Source organism: Calliopsis andreniformis, unplaced genomic scaffold (assembly GCF_051401765.1).
Source record: "Calliopsis andreniformis isolate RMS-2024a unplaced genomic scaffold, iyCalAndr_principal scaffold0022, whole genome shotgun sequence".
NCBI lineage: Eukaryota > Metazoa > Arthropoda > Insecta > Hymenoptera > Andrenidae > Calliopsis > Calliopsis andreniformis.
This window is the reverse complement of record NW_027480432.1, coordinates 11,685,317-11,707,877: the sequence shown is the minus strand read 5'-3', so window position 1 is coordinate 11,707,877 and position 22,561 is coordinate 11,685,317. Positions and strand designations below refer to the sequence as shown.

The 22,561-nt window shown below is 32.5% G+C and overlaps 2 protein-coding genes and 1 long non-coding RNA gene across 5 annotated transcripts; 2 read left to right on the top strand and 1 right to left on the bottom strand.

The window, feature by feature from the left end:
* The first annotated feature begins 4,978 nt into the window (after nucleotides 1-4,978).
* Nucleotides 4,979-6,923, top strand: LOC143186763 (peptidyl-prolyl cis-trans isomerase NIMA-interacting 4). Of its 2 annotated transcripts, XM_076390526.1 has the most exons (5): nucleotides 4,980-5,121; nucleotides 5,255-5,976; nucleotides 6,092-6,198; nucleotides 6,451-6,570; nucleotides 6,631-6,923. In XM_076390526.1, the coding sequence occupies exons 3-5, from the start codon at nucleotides 6,112-6,114 to the stop codon at nucleotides 6,787-6,789; spliced, it is 366 nt and encodes a 121-aa protein (XP_076246641.1). In that variant the 5' UTR covers nucleotides 4,980-5,121; nucleotides 5,255-5,976; nucleotides 6,092-6,111; the 3' UTR covers nucleotides 6,790-6,923. The 2 variants fall into 2 exon arrangements, with proteins under 2 accessions (XP_076246640.1, XP_076246641.1); XM_076390525.1 differs by lacking the exon at nucleotides 5,255-5,976 and having other exon boundaries at nucleotides 4,979-5,121.
* A 6,639-nt stretch (nucleotides 6,924-13,562) lies between these two features.
* On the bottom strand, nucleotides 13,563-14,440 carry LOC143186688 (uncharacterized). The gene is made up of 2 exons (XM_076390397.1): nucleotides 13,825-14,440; nucleotides 13,563-13,657 (listed from the first exon to the last, which is right to left on the bottom strand). Exons 1-2 carry the CDS (start codon nucleotides 14,099-14,101, stop codon nucleotides 13,563-13,565), a joined length of 372 nt encoding a protein of 123 aa, XP_076246512.1. The 5' UTR covers nucleotides 14,102-14,440.
* A 2,063-nt stretch (nucleotides 14,441-16,503) lies between these two features.
* Nucleotides 16,504-20,196, top strand: LOC143187225 (uncharacterized). 2 transcript variants are annotated; one of them, XR_013003168.1, is made up of 3 exons: nucleotides 16,504-16,835; nucleotides 19,096-19,331; nucleotides 19,983-20,195. It is a non-coding gene; the product is annotated as an uncharacterized LOC143187225 (long non-coding RNA). The 2 variants fall into 2 exon arrangements; XR_013003169.1 differs by lacking the exon at nucleotides 16,504-16,835 and adding an exon at nucleotides 16,863-17,045 and having other exon boundaries at nucleotides 19,983-20,196.
* The last annotated feature ends 2,365 nt before the right edge of the window (nucleotides 20,197-22,561 follow it).

Genomic DNA, 22,561 nt, shown 5'->3' with positions numbered 1-22,561 from the left:
AATATAGTATTATTACCAAAGTAGAAATACGATACTGAATTTGTTTTATATACATAAAGATAAATAAATAAGTTTCAATCCATATACTATAAAAATAACTCGAATTTTAAGAGAATATTTCATTGTTTCATATACATGTATATAATCTTTTTTTTGTCATAAATGAGCTTTATAAATATTATTTATTAAATATAAATTCTTATTTGATTAACGTACAGTAAAATAGTAAGTTTTGAAATAAAAGTTTGTTTAAATTAAATGATCGAAATAGACCGTTATATTCGTTGAATTTATCATGTTTCTTTTATAAGAACGTAGAAAAAATGTAAAATTTCATTTTAAGAAAATAGGTAACCTTGAAATCTGTCAACGAACGACCTTGAGAGAAGATTTCACTTGCAGTGTTCCCCTTTTCCGCTTTTAAAGAACTATTCTTGATAGCATCGAAACAGATTCTCACGTACGTACGTCTCCATTAATGTCGGAGATATTTAAGTGATCCCATTTATATGATTCAACTTACATGGTCAGTTTCAATAATGAAGAAATCAAAAATCTAAACTGAAGGAAAGCATACAAATGTGTAAATTATTTTTATTAAGTAGAAACATGTAATAAGTTAATGTGTTTGTTCGAAGTATATGCTTTAATATATTGGGAAATTGAGAACGATTCGGGTACCGCTAGACATAATTTTAAAAGGTAATGTAAGTGTAGGTGACCTGAAAACCTAAATCATCATACTATTCATAATCGAACAATGAGTTCCTTCAACAATATTGGTAAGCTAAAGAAAAATTGAAAATTAGCTATATATTTTAATTAAAGAATAATTTAATAGACGTTATAAGTAATGTACAAAGAAATATGTTTTTATTTTATATCATAAATTTCTATCCGAATTATTCGTACTAAATTTAATACATAATCAACGCGAAATGACAAACCTTATTGTTTATTTTATATAAATTCATTGACGAAATGTACAAATAGATTCAATGTATTTATTTGTCTGGCCTTCGAAGGCTCTAAAGTTCTCTTGCAATTTTCGTGTCACTTTCAACGTTATCAATTCAATCTAAAATAAGATTACGGAGTTACGAGTGGTAGAAATTGAAATTAACTATTTCCGCTAATATTTAAAACGTAAGTCACTTTGTCTTTAAATCTTAAGATTAGATTCAAGAAGTAATTTACGTAATTCATTTTAATAATAAATTTTCAAAGAAAAGTAATTGATTCTAAAAATTGTTAATATAAGTATTATGTAAACACACCTAAGATAGTTATATTTTTTATAAAAATATTTATAAATTTTGAAAAGTGGTAGAAATAGCATCTACATTATTTGTACAAAAAAAGTCATGTTACAATTGCAAATATGACGAAAACTATTTCAACACTTTTCTTATATTTAATAGAGTTGTCCTTTAATTTTATGATTAATTTTAGCTTCTACCGTATTGTAACTCTTTTAGTGTCGCCCAAAGAAGGTGTAAACATAGCCAACAACGATATATCGCTATTCAACCCTGAAAGGGTTAAATTAATGAAATTGATTGTGAGACAATTAAACATTTTGTATCGTCACCTTCAGTCGTTTGTTCACAATTTTACATTCGCAGCTTAACATACAAAAACGAACATTATGTTTAATACTAAGATTGCCAGAATAGTCAACATAACGGGTGTAAATAATTAAGGAATAATCCTTATACGTATTTTGTAAATTTCCAAAAAATGTTATCACGGGTGTGAGAAGATACGGGAGTATGAAGTATTATACCTCAAAGTGAGTGGAAGTAGCAGAAAATTATATTCTATCAAGTTTCTAGCACATTATTATTGAACAAACCTATTGTTAAAAAAGATACTATTGAATTTTCAACAGGATCAAAATGTGTTGTGTTCTTATAATAAACTACTTGTTTGGAGTCGGAAAAATATCGCAACAATGTTACCAATTTTTTCTTCAAACTCTAAAAGAATATTTCAATAAAGGTGTAATTTTTTAGAATTATTTTACTTTTCCATTCTTGTATCGATATGTCGCTGTCACAAGTGGTATCACTTATAAGTGATGTTATCATCCGGTATTAATTACTTCTTGTTATGCCAATAGCAATCATCACAATTGGTAAACGCTTTGTAAAACAATCAATTTGTTTCTAATAGTTGTCATAGTCGGTACGGTTGATTTATATTGAAAATTGATTAAAAACAGTTTTCCCTTTTCTCGATCTCCTTCATTGTTAATAATGAGAGTAAGAATAGAGAGTAAGAATATCAATTACTGTGTAGGGGTCGAATACTGTGTCCCCCTTTTATTTTTGCATGTAACAAAATGTAGCATTATTAAATTGAAAATATTTATTTTTTTCATAAACTCGAACCTTTGAGTTACGTGCTCGAATTGAAAATATAAAATATTTACACTTCTAAAACACTGAAAATACAATAATTGTATAGTAATTGGCACACAGTATTTTTCCGTGCATTTCTAGGAATGGCACTTCTTTTTGTATTTTAATTAATATTTAAAGTGTTTTTAGTATTTTAGTTATGTAAAAATTCCTATTAGTAGAAAAAGTATTGGATACAATGTAGATACTTTGAGAAGTACGAAAAAATGGATTGTTCTAATGCGTAAAAAATCATACAATTGGCGTTAAAAAAAATTTTGGTTACCTCTAATCATTTTCAAGTTAGCTCTTCGGGAATATCTAACTTTAAAGGGAAGTTTCATCCATTCAACTTGAGTTACCGCAGCTAAAGAAATACGTATCTACTATTTTTGGCTGTTCATCAAACTTGCAAAGTTTCATGCAAATCGAAGCCAGACCGTATGCGGCTTTTCCTGGTAAGTAACTTATTCAATACACACATCGTTCATTGAAAATTGGAACACTCTTTCCATTGTAATCGTGAAGAACAATCAACATTATATTTTGTATGGTATCATTTTCGTAAAAAATTGGTGGAATTCGTTGGTGACATTTCTATGAAGACCCAATGAGAAATATATGTGTACAGGGTGTAAATAATATACTTGGCAATATTTTAAGGGGTGATAAGGGATTTCAAATGGAATACAAAATGTCCTATGACATAATATCCGATCTGTCTCCATTTTGTAATAATAGTGCCTTAAAGTTAACATAAGTACATGCTAAACAAAAAATCAGAGAATTCTATAATTTTACAGATGAAATGTCTTAACACATTTTATTGTACCTCTTACGGCTTTTAACTTTCATAAAAGCTCTCTCTCTTGTTAATGACTCCTACCTACTTGGGCCTTAAGTGATATAGCCATTAGACTTTAATAAACCCATAATAAATAATGTCGTAAAGTATGTTAACTTATACTTATTACACCTTGCATATAAAGTTTACGTTTCAATATTTTAAGGGTTGATTGGGTACCCTAATTTAGTGATCCTCAAGGGAGTAATTAAACTACGACGAACTGCTTTTAATTGCTTTTAAGTCTTAATAACTTGAATCATAATATTAAAATAACGTATGAAACAACGGAATACTACATTCTTCTTTTTTTACTTTCTTTTTTTGTGTATTTCAACTTTAGGTGTAAATATTTCTTAATTCTCTTGTCTAGTCACTCTCTTGGGGATTATTACCCCAACTGGATCACAAAATGTCCTATAACGTAGTGTCTGATTTGTCTTCCTGTTACAATATTAATGCTTTAAAGTTAATGTGCCTACTCGGTAAACTCGTGGATTTAAAAGGATGGGGCCTTCTATACCGTCCCCACCCCAGCCTAGAGAAGTACAAATTTTGAAAGAAATACTACTCTATTTCTTTGTAATAGCACCCTCCAAAAATACTTTCTTTTTTAATTATACCCTTACAGTTTTTCCAAAAAAAAAAATTAAAAACGAAATTTTAAATTTCATACATGAAAACATACTTAACTTCTACAATACTGTTATTTTCGTATATTTAGCTGCATAGGAAAATTGCACAATAGTTTTGTCAAAATCAATAATTAACTGATTTATTAAAATAGCAAGCGTCACTGCGCATACGCGACCACTAAGAATGTGGGAAATTTAAAAGGCTTTGAATTCTCGTAGGTAACGCAAACGAAAAATAAAGTGAATTGACTAGAATTTTACGAATATAAAGGTCTACATTGAAAGTCTGGAATTAGCACCTCACAAAAACGCACTTCATTTAATCTGCACCTCTATAGATATACCACAAGACAGTAATATAAAATAAAGAGTATAGCTGGTATGTGAGAAAAAACATTAATAAATTATAAAAAACCGTATATTGTAATTAATATGTATTTCCTGCAAATGTATAATATAGTGAGAGGTGCTGATTTCAGACATTCAATTTATACTACTAGATTCGTAAAGTTCTAGTCGATTTACTTTATTTTCTGCTTGAATTACCGATAAGAATTTAAGACCGTTTAAGTTTCCCGCCTTTCTCCAAGTTATGCATGCGCAGTAACGCTTGTTATTTCAATTACTGATTTTGATAAAACTATTGCAAAATTTCGAAAAAGTAAAGGTGTATTTGAAGGCAGCAAAGGTGCAATTTTTCTATACAATCAGATATGCGAAAAAAACAGTATTTTAAAATATATCGGTAGGTTTTCATGTTTGAAATGTGGAATTTAATTTTTAATTTTTTTTTTGAAAAACTGAAGGTGCAATTAAAAAGGAAAGTATTTTTAGGGAATATTAGAGACGAATAGGCAAGTATTTTGTTTTTTCGAAATTCGTACTTCTGTATGCTGAGGTGGGGACAGTCTGATGGCATTTAATACAATATCCATCATTCTGAATTATTTTCTGCCTACATGCGATGTTGAGATGTCACATTTTTCCCGTTATCTTTGCTTCAATTCGACTCGTGGATTCCTATGTATGAAACGCATCTATAAGCATATATGATCTAAGGATATATCAGTATGTAACTTCAAAACAATATGGCGTTATAGAGGGTTAAATGAATTTTGTATTGACGTTACATGCATACATACATGTATGTAATATAAAGAATTGTGCATTTGTAACATTATTATAACATTATATGTATCTACTTTGTACTATTAGTATATAAGCAAAAAATAAATTTTATGTAAGTAATTTTGCCTAACCTATATATAGTTCTATTTTCTATTTTATCCAATACTGTAGTGCACGTTTAAATTCCAGTAGAGTCGGCGGTTAGCATTGTAACTCACGCTTAACAGAGAGCGATTTTGTTGCAGGAATATGTTCTAATTGAACACTTGGGACTCAACAAGAAAAAGTCTAACAAGAGCGAACGATAAAGACCTACTATCCTGGCCAGTGACAATTGAAATATTCAATTACATAAGTTTTAATTTCTTTGATCTACATCTTTTTTTTATAAAAATAGTACCAATGAATTAACAAGGTTTCTATTATGAAAATGAGGCTAGACACAACATGAATCAAATGAGTTTTGTAACCAGTAATTCGTGTATGAATTGCGGTATTAGCAAAGATCGGCTCATAGCAATTATTTTATTATAACATAGATTATTTATGTGGTTTATTGCAGCTATGACTTTTATTCCAAGAACTTTGAGATTTGTAAACATTTCACAATGTTGTGGTGATAGACATGATTAAAAACATTTATTAAAGTATTAATTTTGAAATGAATTGAGATTAGTCCAATTTTTGTATTGTTTGAATTCAATTTTATTACGGAACCTTTGTCAATCGATTTTATGATACCATTGTACAAAGATAAGATGAAAATGATAGGAAGTGAAATTTCTTGAATTAGACATTTCATTGTAACATATATAACATACCTTTAAAGCATCTAAACTCTGCTGTCACTGGTTTGGATACTACATCTTTCTCACTTTTGTTAGACTTGTTTACCATTTTTATCAATAAGTTCAAGTTACGCCAATCTTGAAATACTAAGTAGTGAAGCTGGGTCATTGGAATTTAGGTGAAACAAACCTATTGGAATTTTATTATGCACTACTGTATTTGAAATAAGTTTTTTTAAATAGAATAATTATATCATACAAAATGAAGTATTTATTATTCCTTTATTACTGCAGCTTTAATCAAATATTCAAGCATGTCTTCAAAAAAAAGTGCACACAAATCTAAGTCTTCAGAAGGTAACGAGAAAAAGGATCAGAAAAAAGGGGGAAATTCAGTAAAAGTATATATATAATATATAAACCTATATACAGGTATACCAAGTAAACTTGAGGCCTAGGCAGGTAAGTGTTAATTGTGTCCAGACCTCAAGCTTGCCTGGTATACCACTACATGTATAGTTTACCTTATGTTAAGTTTAATAATATATGAAGCATTTAATAATAATTATAATGTGGATATATTTATATATTCTTCATGAATTTATGACAACCTGCGAAGTTATTTCTTAATATTTTATTAATTGTTTATGAAGGTTAGACATATTTTATGTGAGAAACAGTCAAAAATTTTGGAGGCAATGGAGAAATTAAAAGCAGGTCAGAAATTTAATGCTGTTGCTACTATGTACAGTGAAGATAAAGCACGATCAGGGGTAAATATATATAAAGTATAATTTTATTCAAATTTTAATTTGTACATATCCACTATCAAGGGTGACCTTGGATGGATGACACGGGGATCCATGGTTGGTCCATTTCAAGATGCTGCTTTTGCATTACCTGTTTCATCTCTTGATTCACCAGTTTATACAGATCCACCAGTTAAAACGAAATTTGGATATCACATTATAATGGTGGAAGGTAAAAAATAGATTAATTCAGCATGTACAGAACACTTGGCACATAAAAGTCAATATTATTGGCATTGTTTTGAATAAAAAATACATTTGTATGTATGTCGTTTTATACATGTAACAATATAATAAAAAGTATGATACTATACATATATTGGAATTGTAATTGTTGCTTTTGCTTTTGCTTTTGAATATGTTAATAAATTCAACAGAATTAACAAAGTACAGCACTGTCCCATAAAAGCGTTGCGTTTCATACCTCGGAAAACGCTCACGACTAATAAGTCACAAATAATAATTACTTTAGTATTAAGGTTAATATACAGGGTGGAAATCATAAAGCGTTACAAAATCCTCCATTTTCCAAAAAAATGAAAAAGGGATATTCGATCCTCCTCTGTAATACCATTCTTGCACACTTTCACACATTTGCAATCCTTATTTTCGAATTTCTTTGTAGAAATGTAGAATATTTCCAATTTTTGTATGATATTTTTCGCCTCTATTTCTTTTGACTTTTCTAGACTTTTGATCATTATTTTCATAATGTAATCGAAAATTAGTAACGTCTTCTTCGTCAGTGGTTGAATCTGTTAATTCCAAAATTCTAATCCTCTTCTTAATTTGGAGCAATCTTGAATTAATATTGCTCAAACTGCTTTGCTTAAGTGCACCCGTATATTAAATTCTATATGGATTAAAATACGGATTTATTACACATGTATACGTTTAAAATCATGACCTCCAGTTAGTGCTTTATATACGAAAGCATTTATTTATGTAACATACGAACTGATAACGTCGTATAAAGAAAGATGACTAAATTACTCAAAATCACGGTAGAAATAACAAATAAAAATTAATGAATAAAAGTAACAAATGAAAATGAGAATCAACTTCACACGAATAAAAGTTACAAATAAATCCTGAAATTGTTTTCAGCTTCGAATAATAAATAAAGTTAATCGATACGGTAATGCGAATACAGTTATAAATAAAAATGGGAATCAACTTCGCGCGAATAAATGTTACAAATAAATACTGAAATTATCTGTAGCTAGAATAACGATAAAATGTGTTTTGTTTTATTTTGTATTTAAATAGTTTTTTACCCATCTCTGCGCCGCGAGTACTACCGCGAATTATCACTGCAGCCGCAAGGTGGCTACAGAGGAACTCGCGCTCTCGCGTTAGGAATTGCGGACCTGCGAGTATATTTACCTTCTCTTTCCTTACCTTTCCATTCACATCCATCGTAACAAGTGTGTTTTCTATCAAAATTTAATTTTCCCGTGTTTCGACTTTTTTGTGATTTCTCCGGCGGTTTCTCCTTTCATCAGTTACTCTCACGCAAAAATTCCTTTATTGATACTGTTGCGTGGCCTTCAGGGATTTTTATTTGGACCCGGGAAGGATTCGTGCCCGTGGAGCGCTAAAGCACTCTGCTCGGAAAGAAATGAAACAAATTTAAACTCAAACTAAACTGTTGTATTTGAACCAAGGGAAAACACGTCTTATCAGTTCACAGGACTGGGACGAAGAGAGCGTACCAAAATGGTTTCTCGCTAAATTTTAATACATGTTTGTTAATTTTTGGTATCTTAGTAACAAGGAACCAATTACATAATTATATTGTAATTAATAAACTCCAATTCGTTAAAACTATCGTCAGCATTTATCGATTTCTAGCTTTCGAGTCTTTTACATCTTGGCGCTGGAGATAATTCCTTAGAGAAGGGGAAAAAGGTGAGATTTGAATGTTTAAATAAGTGTTTCTAAGGAGATATTGATTTATTCTTTACTCTGAAATATTCTGTAGAGTAATGTTTATAACTGGTTTCAAGCATATAAACTTATTCCAACTTCACTTTTGACGCCTTCTCTATTACATTCAATTTGAACTTCGCGCCTTGAAGTTAGTGTCACACGTTGTCACACAATACAAATTACTTTTAGTATTGATACTATTGCGAAAATGTTCAATGTCTGAATTTATAGGAAGGTAGGTTGCTCCCCGTGGAGAGCTGAACCGCTCTGCTCGTTGGAAATGCGCAGGTAGTTTTAAACTTCACGATTCAAATTGCAGAACAATGTTTATTTACTTAAGGCAAATATATAATACTCTTTCGAAAGTCCGAAATGCGTCTAAGACTCGAGAGAGGTTTTTTTACCCTCTCTTTGCTTCCTTCCAAAATCTAGGCATCTACCCCCGGAAAACCGCCTCTCCCTGGCCCACAAGGCCCAAGCATGCGCACGTCAACCCCATCGGCAAAAGAACTCTCTTCCTGACCTTGACACGCTCCTCCAAGTCGTCAGAGGGTGGGAGCATCCGCCAACGCAGCGCGTAACAGAAGAATCTCACGCGAAAAACCCATGGGGAAAATCCACGGAAATTCCAAAAGAGAAAGCGCCATACACAAAGCTGCAGAATACCGATTCAAGGAGAAGATAAGTCTCGTTGATCAAATAAAAAATTTGAAGGAAGATTTGAAAAATATGCCGAGCCACGTTTTCGGTGAAGACAAGGAGTGTCAGAAGTTGGCATATTTTTGCAACAAATACTCTGACCCCAACAAAATCAATTACGTTCCGCAACTGAAAGAAACGGGTATTTATCAAAGCATTGAGGAGGTGATGCAGCCACTCTTCGCTCAAGCTGAAAGTTTGTTACATACGTTAAACAATGATGCTGTGGAAAGTTTCAACAACATTATTGCTAAATTCATCGGAGGCAAGAGGATTAACTTTGGACGAAAGGTTCGTACCAGGGTAGAGTCTCCGCTACTGTCGTCCAATTTAATTCAAAGGAGGCGATGCGCCGATTGAGTGCCACAATGGGCAAATGCAATGGGCAAATTACGGAAAAGAGAACGAGGTGAATGCCTTGAGGCAACTAGAAGTAGAATCGGGAATTCCTATTTTACCGTGTGACCTCTTTATCGATGCCGTTGTGCCTTATTTGGGTGCGACGCCCGACGGTCTCATGGAAGATGATACTATAGTTGAAATTAAATGTCCACAATCGGCAAAAGATTTATCGCCTACCAAAGCAATACAGCACCTTCCTGCGATACGACGGATTTATCAGGGTGATGAGATAAATAAAAATCATCATTATTATTATCATGTGCAAGGACAATTGCATATAACGAATAAACAAGATGCTCTATTCTGTTTATGGACTCCGAAAGGAATGAAAATAACAAAAGTACAAAGAGACGACAAATTCTGAGAAACACAGATGGAAGAAAAATTGAAGAGGTTCTACAAAGACTGTATGCTACCAGAAATTATAGATAGTAGGTACAATAGAGGCCAGCCGATAAGGGAGCCTCTGTACGTAAAAGAAGTAACTACACGTACAACTGAACAGCAAAGTATGTCTAATGATGGATAAGAAAAAGTAAGAAAGTATTATAATTAAAGGTCCATGTGGTATTGCGACTCCGCCTCCGAGCGAGTGAAAATCAGTACATATAAAGTGCTGTCCGATTGCAATTGAAAGTCGCAATCGCACCCTTCAGTGCGAATCAGCGCGTATGAAGTGCTGTTCCATGGCCTCAAGTTATAATTGTACATATTTGCAGATAAATGTATATGGAGAGTGATAAGGACCGTCTTTGACGGGGTGGTGGTGGGTTTTTTCATACTCTCCTGCTAATTTTTACTTTCAGCTGTTTCTTTCTTACTTTATCCGAAGGAAAAACGATTTGGAAATAATTCGCCACAGATACAAAGAGATAAGTAAAATCCTTCTACTGGGATAATAGAAAGAACAAGGACAGATTCACCCCAGTTCGGATCTTTCACTTTGACCTCCCTCCCTCCTTCTTTTCTTGCAGGGGTTCGCACTTCAGTTAAGTATATAGCTCAATGCGCGAGAGTAAGATTTGACATTTGCTTTCTCTCTCGTCTTTCCAAAGCTATACGAAGTGATCCAAAGGGCCGAATTCACGTACATACGGCTCGTGCAGTAGTGTGTATAATGGAGGGGGAATCACAGTGTGGCTCTATCTCGCATTTATTAGACAGCCATATGTCTGTAGATACCCATGTGAAGTTAGCTCACACTAGTAACCAAATCCAATAAAACATAGGTCAAAAAATTGCTCTTTAATTGCCCATAATTGCTCATCAATTATTTTTAATTGCTCACCTTTCGTTTTCGAAATATTATCAAAAAACTTTTTTGGGCATTTAGGGACTTTTATGGGTTGGCAACGACATACACTATCCCGAAATTTCTAAAATAATGTACAAAACGAACTACACAAGCTACCAAAAAATTGCTCTGTGCTCAGAATTAATTGCTCAACCATTAATGAGCAACAATTAGGCCAATAAACAACAAATTTTATAAATAAAAATATGAAACTGTAACCTAGTAACTTCTAAGTGCGCATGCACGTATCTTTAGTAACATTAATACAGATCGTACGTCCGCCTCCACATGAAAACTCTAAAACTTGCTCCACTACATTACGCAGTGACTTAAACAATTGCTCTTTATTTGCTCTTTCCTGCCCTGTAATTACTTTTAATTGCTCACTCGTAATCTTCTAAAACTTTCGGAAAAATGCTTTTGCAATTACAACTGCGTTCAGTTAGCAGTACATATCAGTTTACAATTATACAAGTTTCCAAAAAATTGCCCTATCTTACTAAAAAATTACTCTTTTCTTGCCCATTATTGCTCTGTAATTAGTTTTAATTGCTCACCTCTAGTTTTGGAAAAATCTGTGAAAAAAGCATCGTGCTATTCGCACCGACGCGAAATTGGTCGCACGTGTCAATCTGCTAGGTTACACCGACGCATGAAATTTGTCGTTTCTCAATAAATGACGACTGAAACAATTGCTCGTTATTTCCTCCTTCCTACCCTGTTATCTTTTTTTTGTTTTGAAACTGATGTTTGTTATCATAATACAAATCATTCATATTTAATGGCGATAATAAACATAGAAAAATAGCCGAACAAGATATTATTAAACTATAACACTGCTTGACCATCGGCAAATAGTTCTCGCAGCATAACATGGTTTTGTTCATAAACTTAAAATAATAAAAATAAATGGTTTTTCGTTACAAGCATTTGGTGCTTTAACAATTAATGTTGCATGAGCAATGGTACGAGGGGAAAAATGACTAAAAACCCCTGTGACAGAACTGCTTTACATACTTACAGACTAGGACTTACAAACTACTACTTAAAAAAACTAATAACTAGAACTAAGACTATTTACAAAGAGTGTGATACTTTAACTGGTATATATTAGCAGGGAACAATACTTGGACTACCTCAATGGGTAGATCTTATTTTTAATGACTAATCAGTCTTTCTTTTTATTTTTTAATTTTTTTATATCGCGGGCCGCTAGTTCGGGTAAGTATTTGTCGGTCGGATTGAGCCACCAATATTTTTTGAAATCCAGTCTGTAGAAGTCACAAAAATCTCTATAGGGCAGTGATATTGAGAATTTGAACATGTTTCTGTTCGTAATTACTTTTAATTGCTCATTCGTAGTTTTCGAGAAATCTGTAAAAAAAGCATCGTACTGTTCGGACCGACGAAGTTGGTCACACGTGTCAGTTTGCTAGGTTATACCGGCACATAAAATTTGTCGTATCTCAATAAATGACGACTTAAACAATTGCTCTTTATTTCCTCCTTCCTGTCTTGTAATCAGTTTTAATTATTTAGCTAAATTTTTGCGAGGGATGTCCAAAAACCAATCTGGGGGTTATGATCAATTGAAGTCGGTAACGATGCAAGTCTGGTATTTTCAAGAGTTTTGGACTATGTGCACATATATACTATGTTTTTCTACTAATTATTTAATGTGCAATAATTGAAACTGATTGAGTAAGTTAACGATGACTGATATGAAAGATATGTATATTATGTCGAATTTTTAATGTTGTGTTACATAAATAAGGTTATATCTAAAGATCATGTTTATGTATGGTATGAGGTATTCTTAAAAACAAATAAAACGATTGCATCTATTAACTATAAAATGTAAGCTACAAATAATTAAGGTTTACCGTATTGTGGAAAACCAGGAAACTTTAAGCATCTTGTTAGTGTCAGTATTTTGTGTAATTGCAATAAATGATCTAATGCAGTTAAATCTTTTGGATGAAAAGGAAAGGAACAGACAGAATTTAGGACAGGGTTTGAATATAGTTCTTAGTAGAGTAATGGATCATTTAATAAACAGTTGTTTTAATACTATTAAGATACATAATACTTTTGCAAAGGTCGTATTATAGTAAAATGTTAAATGATATATGAAAGCTTATATAAAAAGACTTGATAAAACCTTATATAGTTTATGCTTGACATGCAAATAAGATTACCAACAAATGTTTTACAGGTATTTCATTTAGGAACTATTATTTGTAAGTTAATTTTAAATGAATCTAATATTTAAATTTTAATTCAAAAGAAGATAAATGTATTAAACTAATTAAACGATGTTGGACTTGATCAAGATTTTTTTCTTAAAGATATAAATCGTTAGACTCCTGTGTATATAATAATATACAGAAGACTGAATAAATGACAGTACATAACAACGAAAATATTCAAAGTTTTAAAAGTAGTTCAAGAGTTATTTGAACTCAGCAGAGATTTCAATTTCAATAACTGAGATAACATGGAATAATGAACTTATTTTTTTATTGTGTGTGCTGGTAACACTGTGCAAGGTGCATGAATAAATATACTGAATAAAAGTTATTTTTGTTGTAAAATATTTTTATTTCTTATTTGTGAATGTTTGCAACATTTAAAAATAGTCGTAATAAATTTTGTTGATTCTTCTGCACCTGACGGTGGCGCCATCTGGCGTGACTCTGTACGCCCCTTCGCTGATTTCCTGCACTGATAAAAGCACTGATATTATTAAGAGGGCATACACTACGAGCAATATAGTGATGTAAGTTAACAACTTGTACACTCGCTCTTTTGAGGACAGATAATAAAGACTTAAAAGAAAGATCCACAAAGAAAGAAGTACATTAGTAGTAAAAAATATAAAAGGTACTCACGATTTCGCCTCGGCTGCTGCTGCTGCTGTCGCTGCTGCTGTCGTTCCTGCTGAGGCTGCAGTTGCTGCTGCTGCTGCTGACGCTGCAGCTGCTGTTGCTGCTGCTGCTGGTGAGCCTGCAGCTGCTGTTGCAGTTGTTGGTGCTGCAGCTGCTGTTGCTGTTGCTGGGGCTGCAGCTGCTGCTGAGACTGCAGCTGCTGTTGCTGCTGCTGAGGCTGCTGCGGCTGTTGTAGCAGCTGTTTGCTAATATCTTCCTCCTTTTTGAGCTGTTCCTCCATTTCTTGCTGCAACTGTTGCAGCTGGTTCCGTATTTCTATCTACAGCAGTTGCAGCTGCTCCAGTGGTGTCTTAGGCGACATTCCTGTATCTTCAATATCGCTCATTTTTTCTGAAACAGAATACATATGTACATACATTAATCAGTGAAAATCGTTTACTACAAATATAAAAAAAAAACAAAAACGAAAAAGTTGCAAAAATTGGACACTTTTTGGAGTAACATCTTGGATTTTTTTCAAAGGGTCTAGCCGAATAAGGAGATCAAAAGTGATTTTGAAGATGTATCAGATCGAATTTAAGAATGTTATTGATCTTTTTAAGGCAACAGACACTAATATTATTTTCCTTATCTACAAGTTCGGCTAAATACGAAATCGCTTGTGATAACTGATAAGAACCGATAAACAGAATTTTGAAATCTTTCTCGGTTATTTCCGGAAAATTAAGTACTTCGGAAGCTGAAAGCAGTTGGAAACCCATCCTTATCCCCTCCTGATGGAAAGAAACCCACCACCTTACCGTGGTTTCCATCGAACAATAATACTTTTTCCACAAATAAGTAACGAACAATAAAACATGTAGTGCAAAATGTGATTATTGTAAAAAAGTGTTATTGGCTGAAAGGGTAAATATACAGATTAGGGGAGCCACCTCCGATTTCAGTGACCTTGGAATATGTTGTCAAGATCATCATTCTGAACAACTTTTCCCTATACATATACAAGGAGATCTCTTTTAGTTTTCGAGATATTCGCAAAGAAAGTTTCCAATATTGAAAAGAGTGATCGAAATAGGTCTGGGTTGTTAGATTCGTTAACGAGAGCTGTTTATTGAAAACGGAGGTGGCACTCCTAATCTGTATATTTAGCAACACCTATAACATACATTTTTCGAACAGAGAGGGAGAGAGGGAGAGATTGATTTAAAAGAACACTAGAAATAACAGCAAAATACACAATTAAAGTTGTAATTCGTTCATAATTTATGTGATATGAATTTAAGTGACAATATATATGATAAGAAAAATGGAATCGTGAAAAGCACTCCAAAATTATTTTTATAGATATTTCAGATTAAAATATTTTTAAATGCCTTCAAAAAACATTTAAAAGTTAATGTTGATCATTATTAGATGTTTACGAGAATTAAAAAAATAAGCCTAGAAGAGGGACTCGAACCTGTGGTTAAATAGTATGCAACGGTTTAGCAGGTGGATGGTCTGTCGCTGCACTACTGACACTGTTGGTAATGTAGTATCGATACTTCGAAACATAATTAGCACGGCAGTTTTCATCGGATGAGTTTATTTACTTTCTGTAATTCTTGTGTTATTTTCCTGAGTGTAAAAACATTGAAAATTGAACAAAGCACTTGTCTTTTAAAAAATGTATGAAAATTCGACGTATATGTTACTCTGACGCGAAAGAAACAACGAAAATATCGGTTTTTGATTTTTTTGACTATGGCACATCAAATCAAAAAATCTGAAAAAAAGTCAGAGATACTAATAACAACAATACGTATTTATTGTAAAAATATGATTATAGTTCTGAGATTGCTTCAATGTGAAATCCGCGTTTTTTGGTACTTTTTTGCGTTTTTCATTTTTCACCACTTCAGTTATAGATTTAAAAATCTCAAAAAATTCTACATGTATTTTGGTATCTGAAATATCTCGAATTTTTTCTCGAATTTTTTATTTGATAGGGTACGAGTAATTTCCAAAAAACATGTTTTTCTATTCACCCCCATTAATACCCCCAGGTTGAGATAGAAGGTTGAAAATTGACACAAACTAGTTTTTTGTGATAAACTATCGAATGACCAATCGCAGGCCGAATTTGGTTTGGGGGCACTTTTGACCTGATTCAGCTAGGCCCTTTAGATATATTGTAGTCTTTAGTGATGTTTAAATGTTTTAAAAATTTTGAAAAATCCTTCGACATACGTTTAAATATTACTAAATACTACAATATATCTGGATTTAAACAAAATCCGAGATGTTACTCCAAAAAAAGTGGCTAAGTTCCTGTGAAATGACTTCTATAGAAGTATGGACTGCTAACAAACAACTTCAGGTTGCTTGTCAAGATCGTCACCGCTGGCAGAGACCAAGTTTCAGTAGTGAAAACTATACCTTTTTTACTCACTTTTATTCATTTTTTGATACATTATTATTAGTTCATTTATTTGGTTATTATTGCGAAATAATTTTACAAATACAGTTAATATTAATTCAATTCTTATATTTCGTATTTGTGATATTCAAATTTTGCGCCATTTGGTTTGAATATTTGCAAGAAAAAAGTAGATTATGTGTACAATGTAATAAGTACTGCTTATCTGTCGAGATAGTAATTGGTCCATATTTGTGCCTCGATGTTGAATATCTTTATAGAAATCATCATTTTGGAAAGGAAGGAAGTGGTAGTGTTACGAAGTGGAAAAGGGTTGTCTTCACGAAGACTCACTGATCGCACGTAACAAATATTTATTGAAAGATAGGCGTTTTTACAAAGAGACAAGTACGCACTGGGTCGCGACTAAAGATACGTTGCGTTCGGTGTCCAGATTAGGTATAGAAGAGCGAGGCCTAGGTTGCTTCGGGTTTTATACCCTTCAAGTGGTGTCGTTGTGGGTGGTTTGGAATTTTGGCGGGAACTAAGGGATGCTCCTAATTGCCCAGACGAGATAATCGGAGGGATGCGGTCGACAGTACCAAGCACTTTAAGGGTACGTCTCCTTATCCTTAGTGGCGACGCTCAGGCGGCAGGGAAGAATGCAGGATGGATCGCTTAACAGTAGTAATAATTATAGAACATCCCTTCAGGAATTACCCATTTCACTCCAATTGCAAAATAAGAAGAAATATTCAAACACCCAAATTGTTGAACCCTTCTGTCCAATAAATAGTTCCTTTGGGGATTGTCAACACTGGTAGTGGTAAATTATTAATAGTGATGTTACACTCTGTATTTGTACATATTCTTTTTTCATAAGAAGATGTATGATGTTCCATTAAAGTTTCGAATAATCTAACTACATTACATTCACAATTTAATGCAAAATTATCGAACTGGAATAATTAATTTCTTAAGTGATACAAGATTTGTGCTCTTCGCTTATATACATGTTTATTTTTAACACCTTCTGTTGCGTAAATAGCAACTAATTTGTAATAATTTAATAAATTATTATCTTCTGCTAAATTATCAATGTAAGTTTTAAAATTCTTTACGTTGGAATATCCACTTATCAAAATTTCTGTTATGCTGTCAAAGGCACAAGTTCCACTAAATGTAATGAAATTTCCAGCAATTTCTATTGGTGCTAAACACATTGCATTTCGCATAATTGATGTGCTTTTACCACTTGATGGTTTTCTAAGTTTTAGTACTATTTCTGGTTGTTTTCTAACAAAATATCCTCGTTCAGGTTTAGCATCTGTTTTGCATGTCTCTGCACTTTCATATTGTTCAGTTATTGTAGAGTTTTGTGGTATATCATGAATGAAATTTGAATAGTTTAATTGTTCATTCATATTACCTAACAGTTTCATATTTTTATGATCATGATTTGAACAATATGAGTGATCAGCAAACTGAATGCTAAATTCAGAAGAATCAATAACTTCAGTTATTTCAGGAATCTTTTTCCTCCAATTTTCAGTTGTTGCAAGGTGGTCATTGCTGTGTCTCCTTAATTTTGAAGCAGGCTGAGATGTAACTGCATTGTATGTAGGAGCAATTTCCCGATTGTAAGTAGCCATACTTAACTTCACCATTGCATCAATCAAATTGCAATGCTGAACTACAAATCTGTCTAATGTAGTAGGTAATGATATCGATTCCTTAATATCAGCAAAATGTGCCTCAGATCTGGCTGATGTTGCAACATCATCTGTATGTTGAAAATAATTCTTCATAACTGAAGTCCAGCAGGGAAATTCGTAGCATAGTCTGCGTAATTTGGGAACTATTGCTGGTAAATAAAAATCATTATTTTTTAATTCAAAATCTGTCACATTAATACTAAATTCTTTAACTTTTTCTGAAATTTCAACAAAGAAGCCATCTATAAAATGAGACATTTCATCATCAAAACTTGGCTCGTGTTCATTCTCTACAAGTTCTGGTTCTAAGTATCCATCAATATCTTCATTTTCTTCTTCAGAATCATATTTTTTGTTATACTCATCGTTGAGTTCTGCTTTATTGAAAGTACGTATACATTCAATTAGCTTATTTCTGGAATTTGTAGCTTCTGTAGTATCTGCTTCTAAGCTACTTGAAATAAGCACTGCTTTTAATACAGTTGTGAATTCTTCTAACGTACTTATTGTTGTCATAAATCCAATGCAATGCAGATAAAAATTTTTTCTTCTAATTGTTTCTTTATTATTTTTCACTTTGGAAAAACAATCCCAACGTGACACTGCATTCATTAAATGTGCAATGTCAATTCGAATCCAGCAGTTCATATTTTTTATACTGCTTCTCTTATGTTGTAACATTAACAGGCAGTTAATATTATAATCTCTAAATGTTGTAATATTAAATGACATGCTTACTGCATTTTGTAATGCTTTTCCCATGTCAGTTACAACAACTTATGGAGTTTTCGCACCTGATTTCTTCCACTCGTTTAACCAGTAAGTTATAAAATTAGCATCTTGCTTCTCAGATAACATTTGGCATACAGGGAATATTCTGTTGTTTCCCTTTTTGTCCATGCGACTGTTTACCTTTATTTCATTCATGGCTTTATCACCTATATGCATTACAATTACATATAGAAAAATGGCACTCGAATCATTATTAGGTCGATGGATTTTTCTCACAACGCTTCCTGTTGCATCTATGGAAATTTGGGTTCGAAAACTTTTAAGGACATTGTTATATAGATTTATTTGGTGCTGTGACCAATAGAAAATATGGCACTTATTAAATCCAATGTCCCTAATATATTTATTAAATTCGACCTTTTCTTTCAGGTTTGTTAAAGATTCCCACAAAGATATAGGGGAATCAATGCCCAGTTTTTTATCCCTGCCTTCTTGACGAGCTTTTCGCAATATCTCAGGCTTTGGAACATGAGCTGGTTCAGGATCACCATAGCTCATTTCTGTATTTGCAGCCTCTCTATAATATTTTAGTGCCTTTACATTCATCAATTTCTCTTGGCATTTTTTTCTTTCTACCCCACATAATTGTCTTTTCTTTGTATGAGGTAAGTTGCATGTATTTAATGTTTCAATTTTAAAAATAAAATCTGCATTTCCTAAAGCTGGCTCTTTACATTCGCCATACAAAGGGTTGTTACATTCTATGCATTTACCCTTTATTTTAATGAATGGGTGGTGTGAAGATGTTTTAAAATTATTACACACATAATGCGAATAAAATGAAAAGCAGCATGGCAGCTTTTGTTATTGCCAAATTTTAGCAGTGAATATATTAGTCCAGGGCTCTTGCAATCTCATTTGCGTATTGCCACTTGCATAATCTACTTGCACTGGTTTTATGGTAATCCACTCTTCTTGTTCAATAGTAATACTAAATGTTAATTTTTCTAAATGTTTTATTTCTATTGGTACCAAGAGTGGATTAACTTCATAATTTTCGTTGCTGCCAGAACTATCATCTAAATATAAGGTCTTATGCTGCTTTTCATTTTCAATTATATTTCGCTTCTCTTTATATTTGGTTTTTAAATTGTTTCTGTCTAACTGAACAGACCTGAAAAGAGATAATGCAGCGCTAGGTCTATTATTTTTTAACGCTGCACATATCTCTTTCCAGACTGGATCTCCCCTTCGCTTCAATAAATTATCACCATCAAATATATCAAAATTTAATAATGTATTTAAAATAATTTCAGGAGGTGCAAATGGTTGAGGACCACGTTTTCTCTTTACAGGTACCATGATTCTGAAATGCTATTATTCTAACAATATATGAAAGGTAATATTAAAATAGTGTATTCTAAAAATACAAATGATTCCTGAAATTATTTTGTGTACGATTCTTTTTTTTATACTAATCAAAAAACAATTAACTTTTTACCCACATATGCTTTTACACATTGAATATTATTATTAAATATTATTGCACTTACTACTTTATTAATCCCACGTAGGTGACACAAACAAAAAATTAAAAAAAAAACAAAAACTACTAATTATATAAAACTACTATCTTAAATAAACTAAAAATTGCTTTTATTGTCGGAGACACAAAGCTTGCAGTCAAAGATCCACGCTAACTTTTGCTATGGATGTTTCGCTTTTGTTTCATTAAAACAGTTGAACGCTATGAAGAATGTCTTTTGTTTCTGTAGTTATTTCCTAATTTAAAGCTGGGTTTTTATGATTAAGAAAAATTAATACTCAAACTTGTATTTAAAATGAAAAATATAATTACATGTCTGTACAATACAAACTCTAATTAACAAACACAACAATTTTCAATTTTATGCAGCTTGCATTACAAAACATATTTTGTTTTACAACGAGCGTTTTCACATATGTACTTAGAAAAAATAGATGAAATTATAATTGCACTGAGCACATAATTACACAGTTTTGTAGATTTGTATTAAAACGATGATTATAATTACATAAAAGGTGCCTTAGTTTAAATTTCCCTCAAAATATGATGAATCTCTTAAATACATATTCATCAGGCAATAAGATCGGGAATAGTCGCTCATCTAAAAATATCGTTCGTATATAAAAAGTCAATATGTATTGAGTTACCCTTTTAAAACAAGAATTACGGATTATAGCATTTTCCAATACGAAACAAAGATTTCTCAAAGAATCCGACAACTGAATCTCAGACAACTTTGCTACGATAAAAGATATCTTTCTCAGATTTTACGCGAAGAAAAGTTTAGGATGCTTTAAAGCTAAGCATATAAATTGCAAATACACCCGTCAAAATTAAAGATTTACCATTTTTACTCAATTATAATTTTCATATATAGAGATATTTTTTGAATTCCATGAAAACTGGCAGTCTTATATCTGTCGCCAACTTAATGCAGTTGAAACGACATCACAGTTTTTCGGAAATTTCTCGAAAAATAAGAGGGAGCAATTAAAAGTAATTACAGAGCAATAATGGGCAAGAAAAGAGCAATTTTTTAGTAAGATAGGGCAATTTTTTGGAAACTTGTATAATTGTAAACTGATATGTACTGCTAACTGAACGCAATTGTAATTGCAAAAGCATTTTTCCGAAAGTTTTAGAAGATTACGAGTGAGCAATTAAAAGTAATTACAGGGCAGAAAAGAGCAAATAAAGAGCAATTGTTTAAGTCACTGCGTAATGTAGTGGAGCAAGTTTTAGAGTTTTCATGTGGAGGCGGACGTACGATCTGTATTAATGTTACTAAAGATACGTGCATGCGCACTTAGAAGTTACTAGGTTACAGTTTCATATTTTTATTTATAAAATTTGTTGTTTATTGGTCTAATTGTTGCTTATTAACGATTGAGCAATTAATTCTGAGCACAGAGCAATTTTTTGGTAATTTGTGTAGTTCGTTTTGTACATTATTTTAGAAATTTCTGGATAGTGTATGTCGTTGCCAACCCATAAAAGTCCCTAAATGCCCAAAAAAGTTTTTTGATAATATTTCGAAAACGAAAGGTGAGCAATTAAAAATAATTGATGAGCAATTATGGGCAATTAAAGAGCAATTTTTTTACCTATGTTTTATTGGATTTGGTTACTAGTGTGAGCTAACTTCACATGGGTCAGACATATGGCTGTCTAATAAATGCGAGATAGAGCCACACTGTGATTCCCCCTCCATTATACACACTACTGCACGAGCCGTATGTACGTGAATTCGGCCCTTTCACTTCGTATAGCTTTGGAAAGACGAGAGAGAAAGCAAATGTCAAATCTTACTCTCGCGCATTGAGCTATATACTTAACTGAAATGCGAACCCCTGCAAGAAAAGAAGGAGGGAGGGAGGTCAAAGTGAAAGATCCGAACTGGGGTGAATCTGTCCTTGTTCTTTCTATTATCCCAGTAGAAGGATTTTACTTATCTCTTTGTATCTGTGGCGAATTATTTCCAAATCGTTTTTCCTTCGGATAAAGTAAGAAAGAAACAGCTGAAAGTAAAAATTAACAGGAGAGTATGAAAAAACCCACCACCACCCCGTCAAAGACGGTCCTCATCACTCTCCATATACATTAAAAATAATTGATGAGCAATTATGGGCAATTAAAGAGCAATTTTTTGACCTATGTTTTATTGGATTTGGTTACTAGTGTGAGCTAACTTCACATGGGTAACAGTAGATACCGACCAAGAAATCTCGAAAAGTTACGTGACTACCCTAGGCCCTTAACAGTACCTTCTATAGAGTGAACTTACTCTGTCCCTTATCTTAAGGATGAACTATGAATACGGGCATAAGCGTTTTAGTATCATTTTGCAGT

What these genes read in the sequence shown, in the direction of transcription:
- LOC143186763 (XM_076390525.1), top strand. Translation starts at nt 6,112, where the DNA reads ATGTCTTCAAAAAAAAGTGCACACAAATCTAAGTCTTCAGAAGGTAAC. An exon ending in AAGGGGGAAATTCAGTAAAA is followed by an intron (nt 6,199 to 6,450) that starts GTATATATATAA and finishes TTGTTTATGAAG; the next exon opens with GTTAGACATATTTTATGTGA. An exon ending in AAGATAAAGCACGATCAGGG is followed by an intron (nt 6,571 to 6,630) that starts GTAAATATATAT and finishes TCCACTATCAAG; the next exon opens with GGTGACCTTGGATGGATGAC.
- LOC143186688 (XM_076390397.1), bottom strand. Translation starts at nt 14,101, where the DNA reads ATGGAGGAACAGCTCAAAAAGGAGGAAGATATTAGCAAACAGCTGCTA. An exon ending in GCAGCAGCCGAGGCGAAATC is followed by an intron (nt 13,658 to 13,824) that starts GTGAGTACCTTT and finishes TGCTTTTATCAG; the next exon opens with TGCAGGAAATCAGCGAAGGG.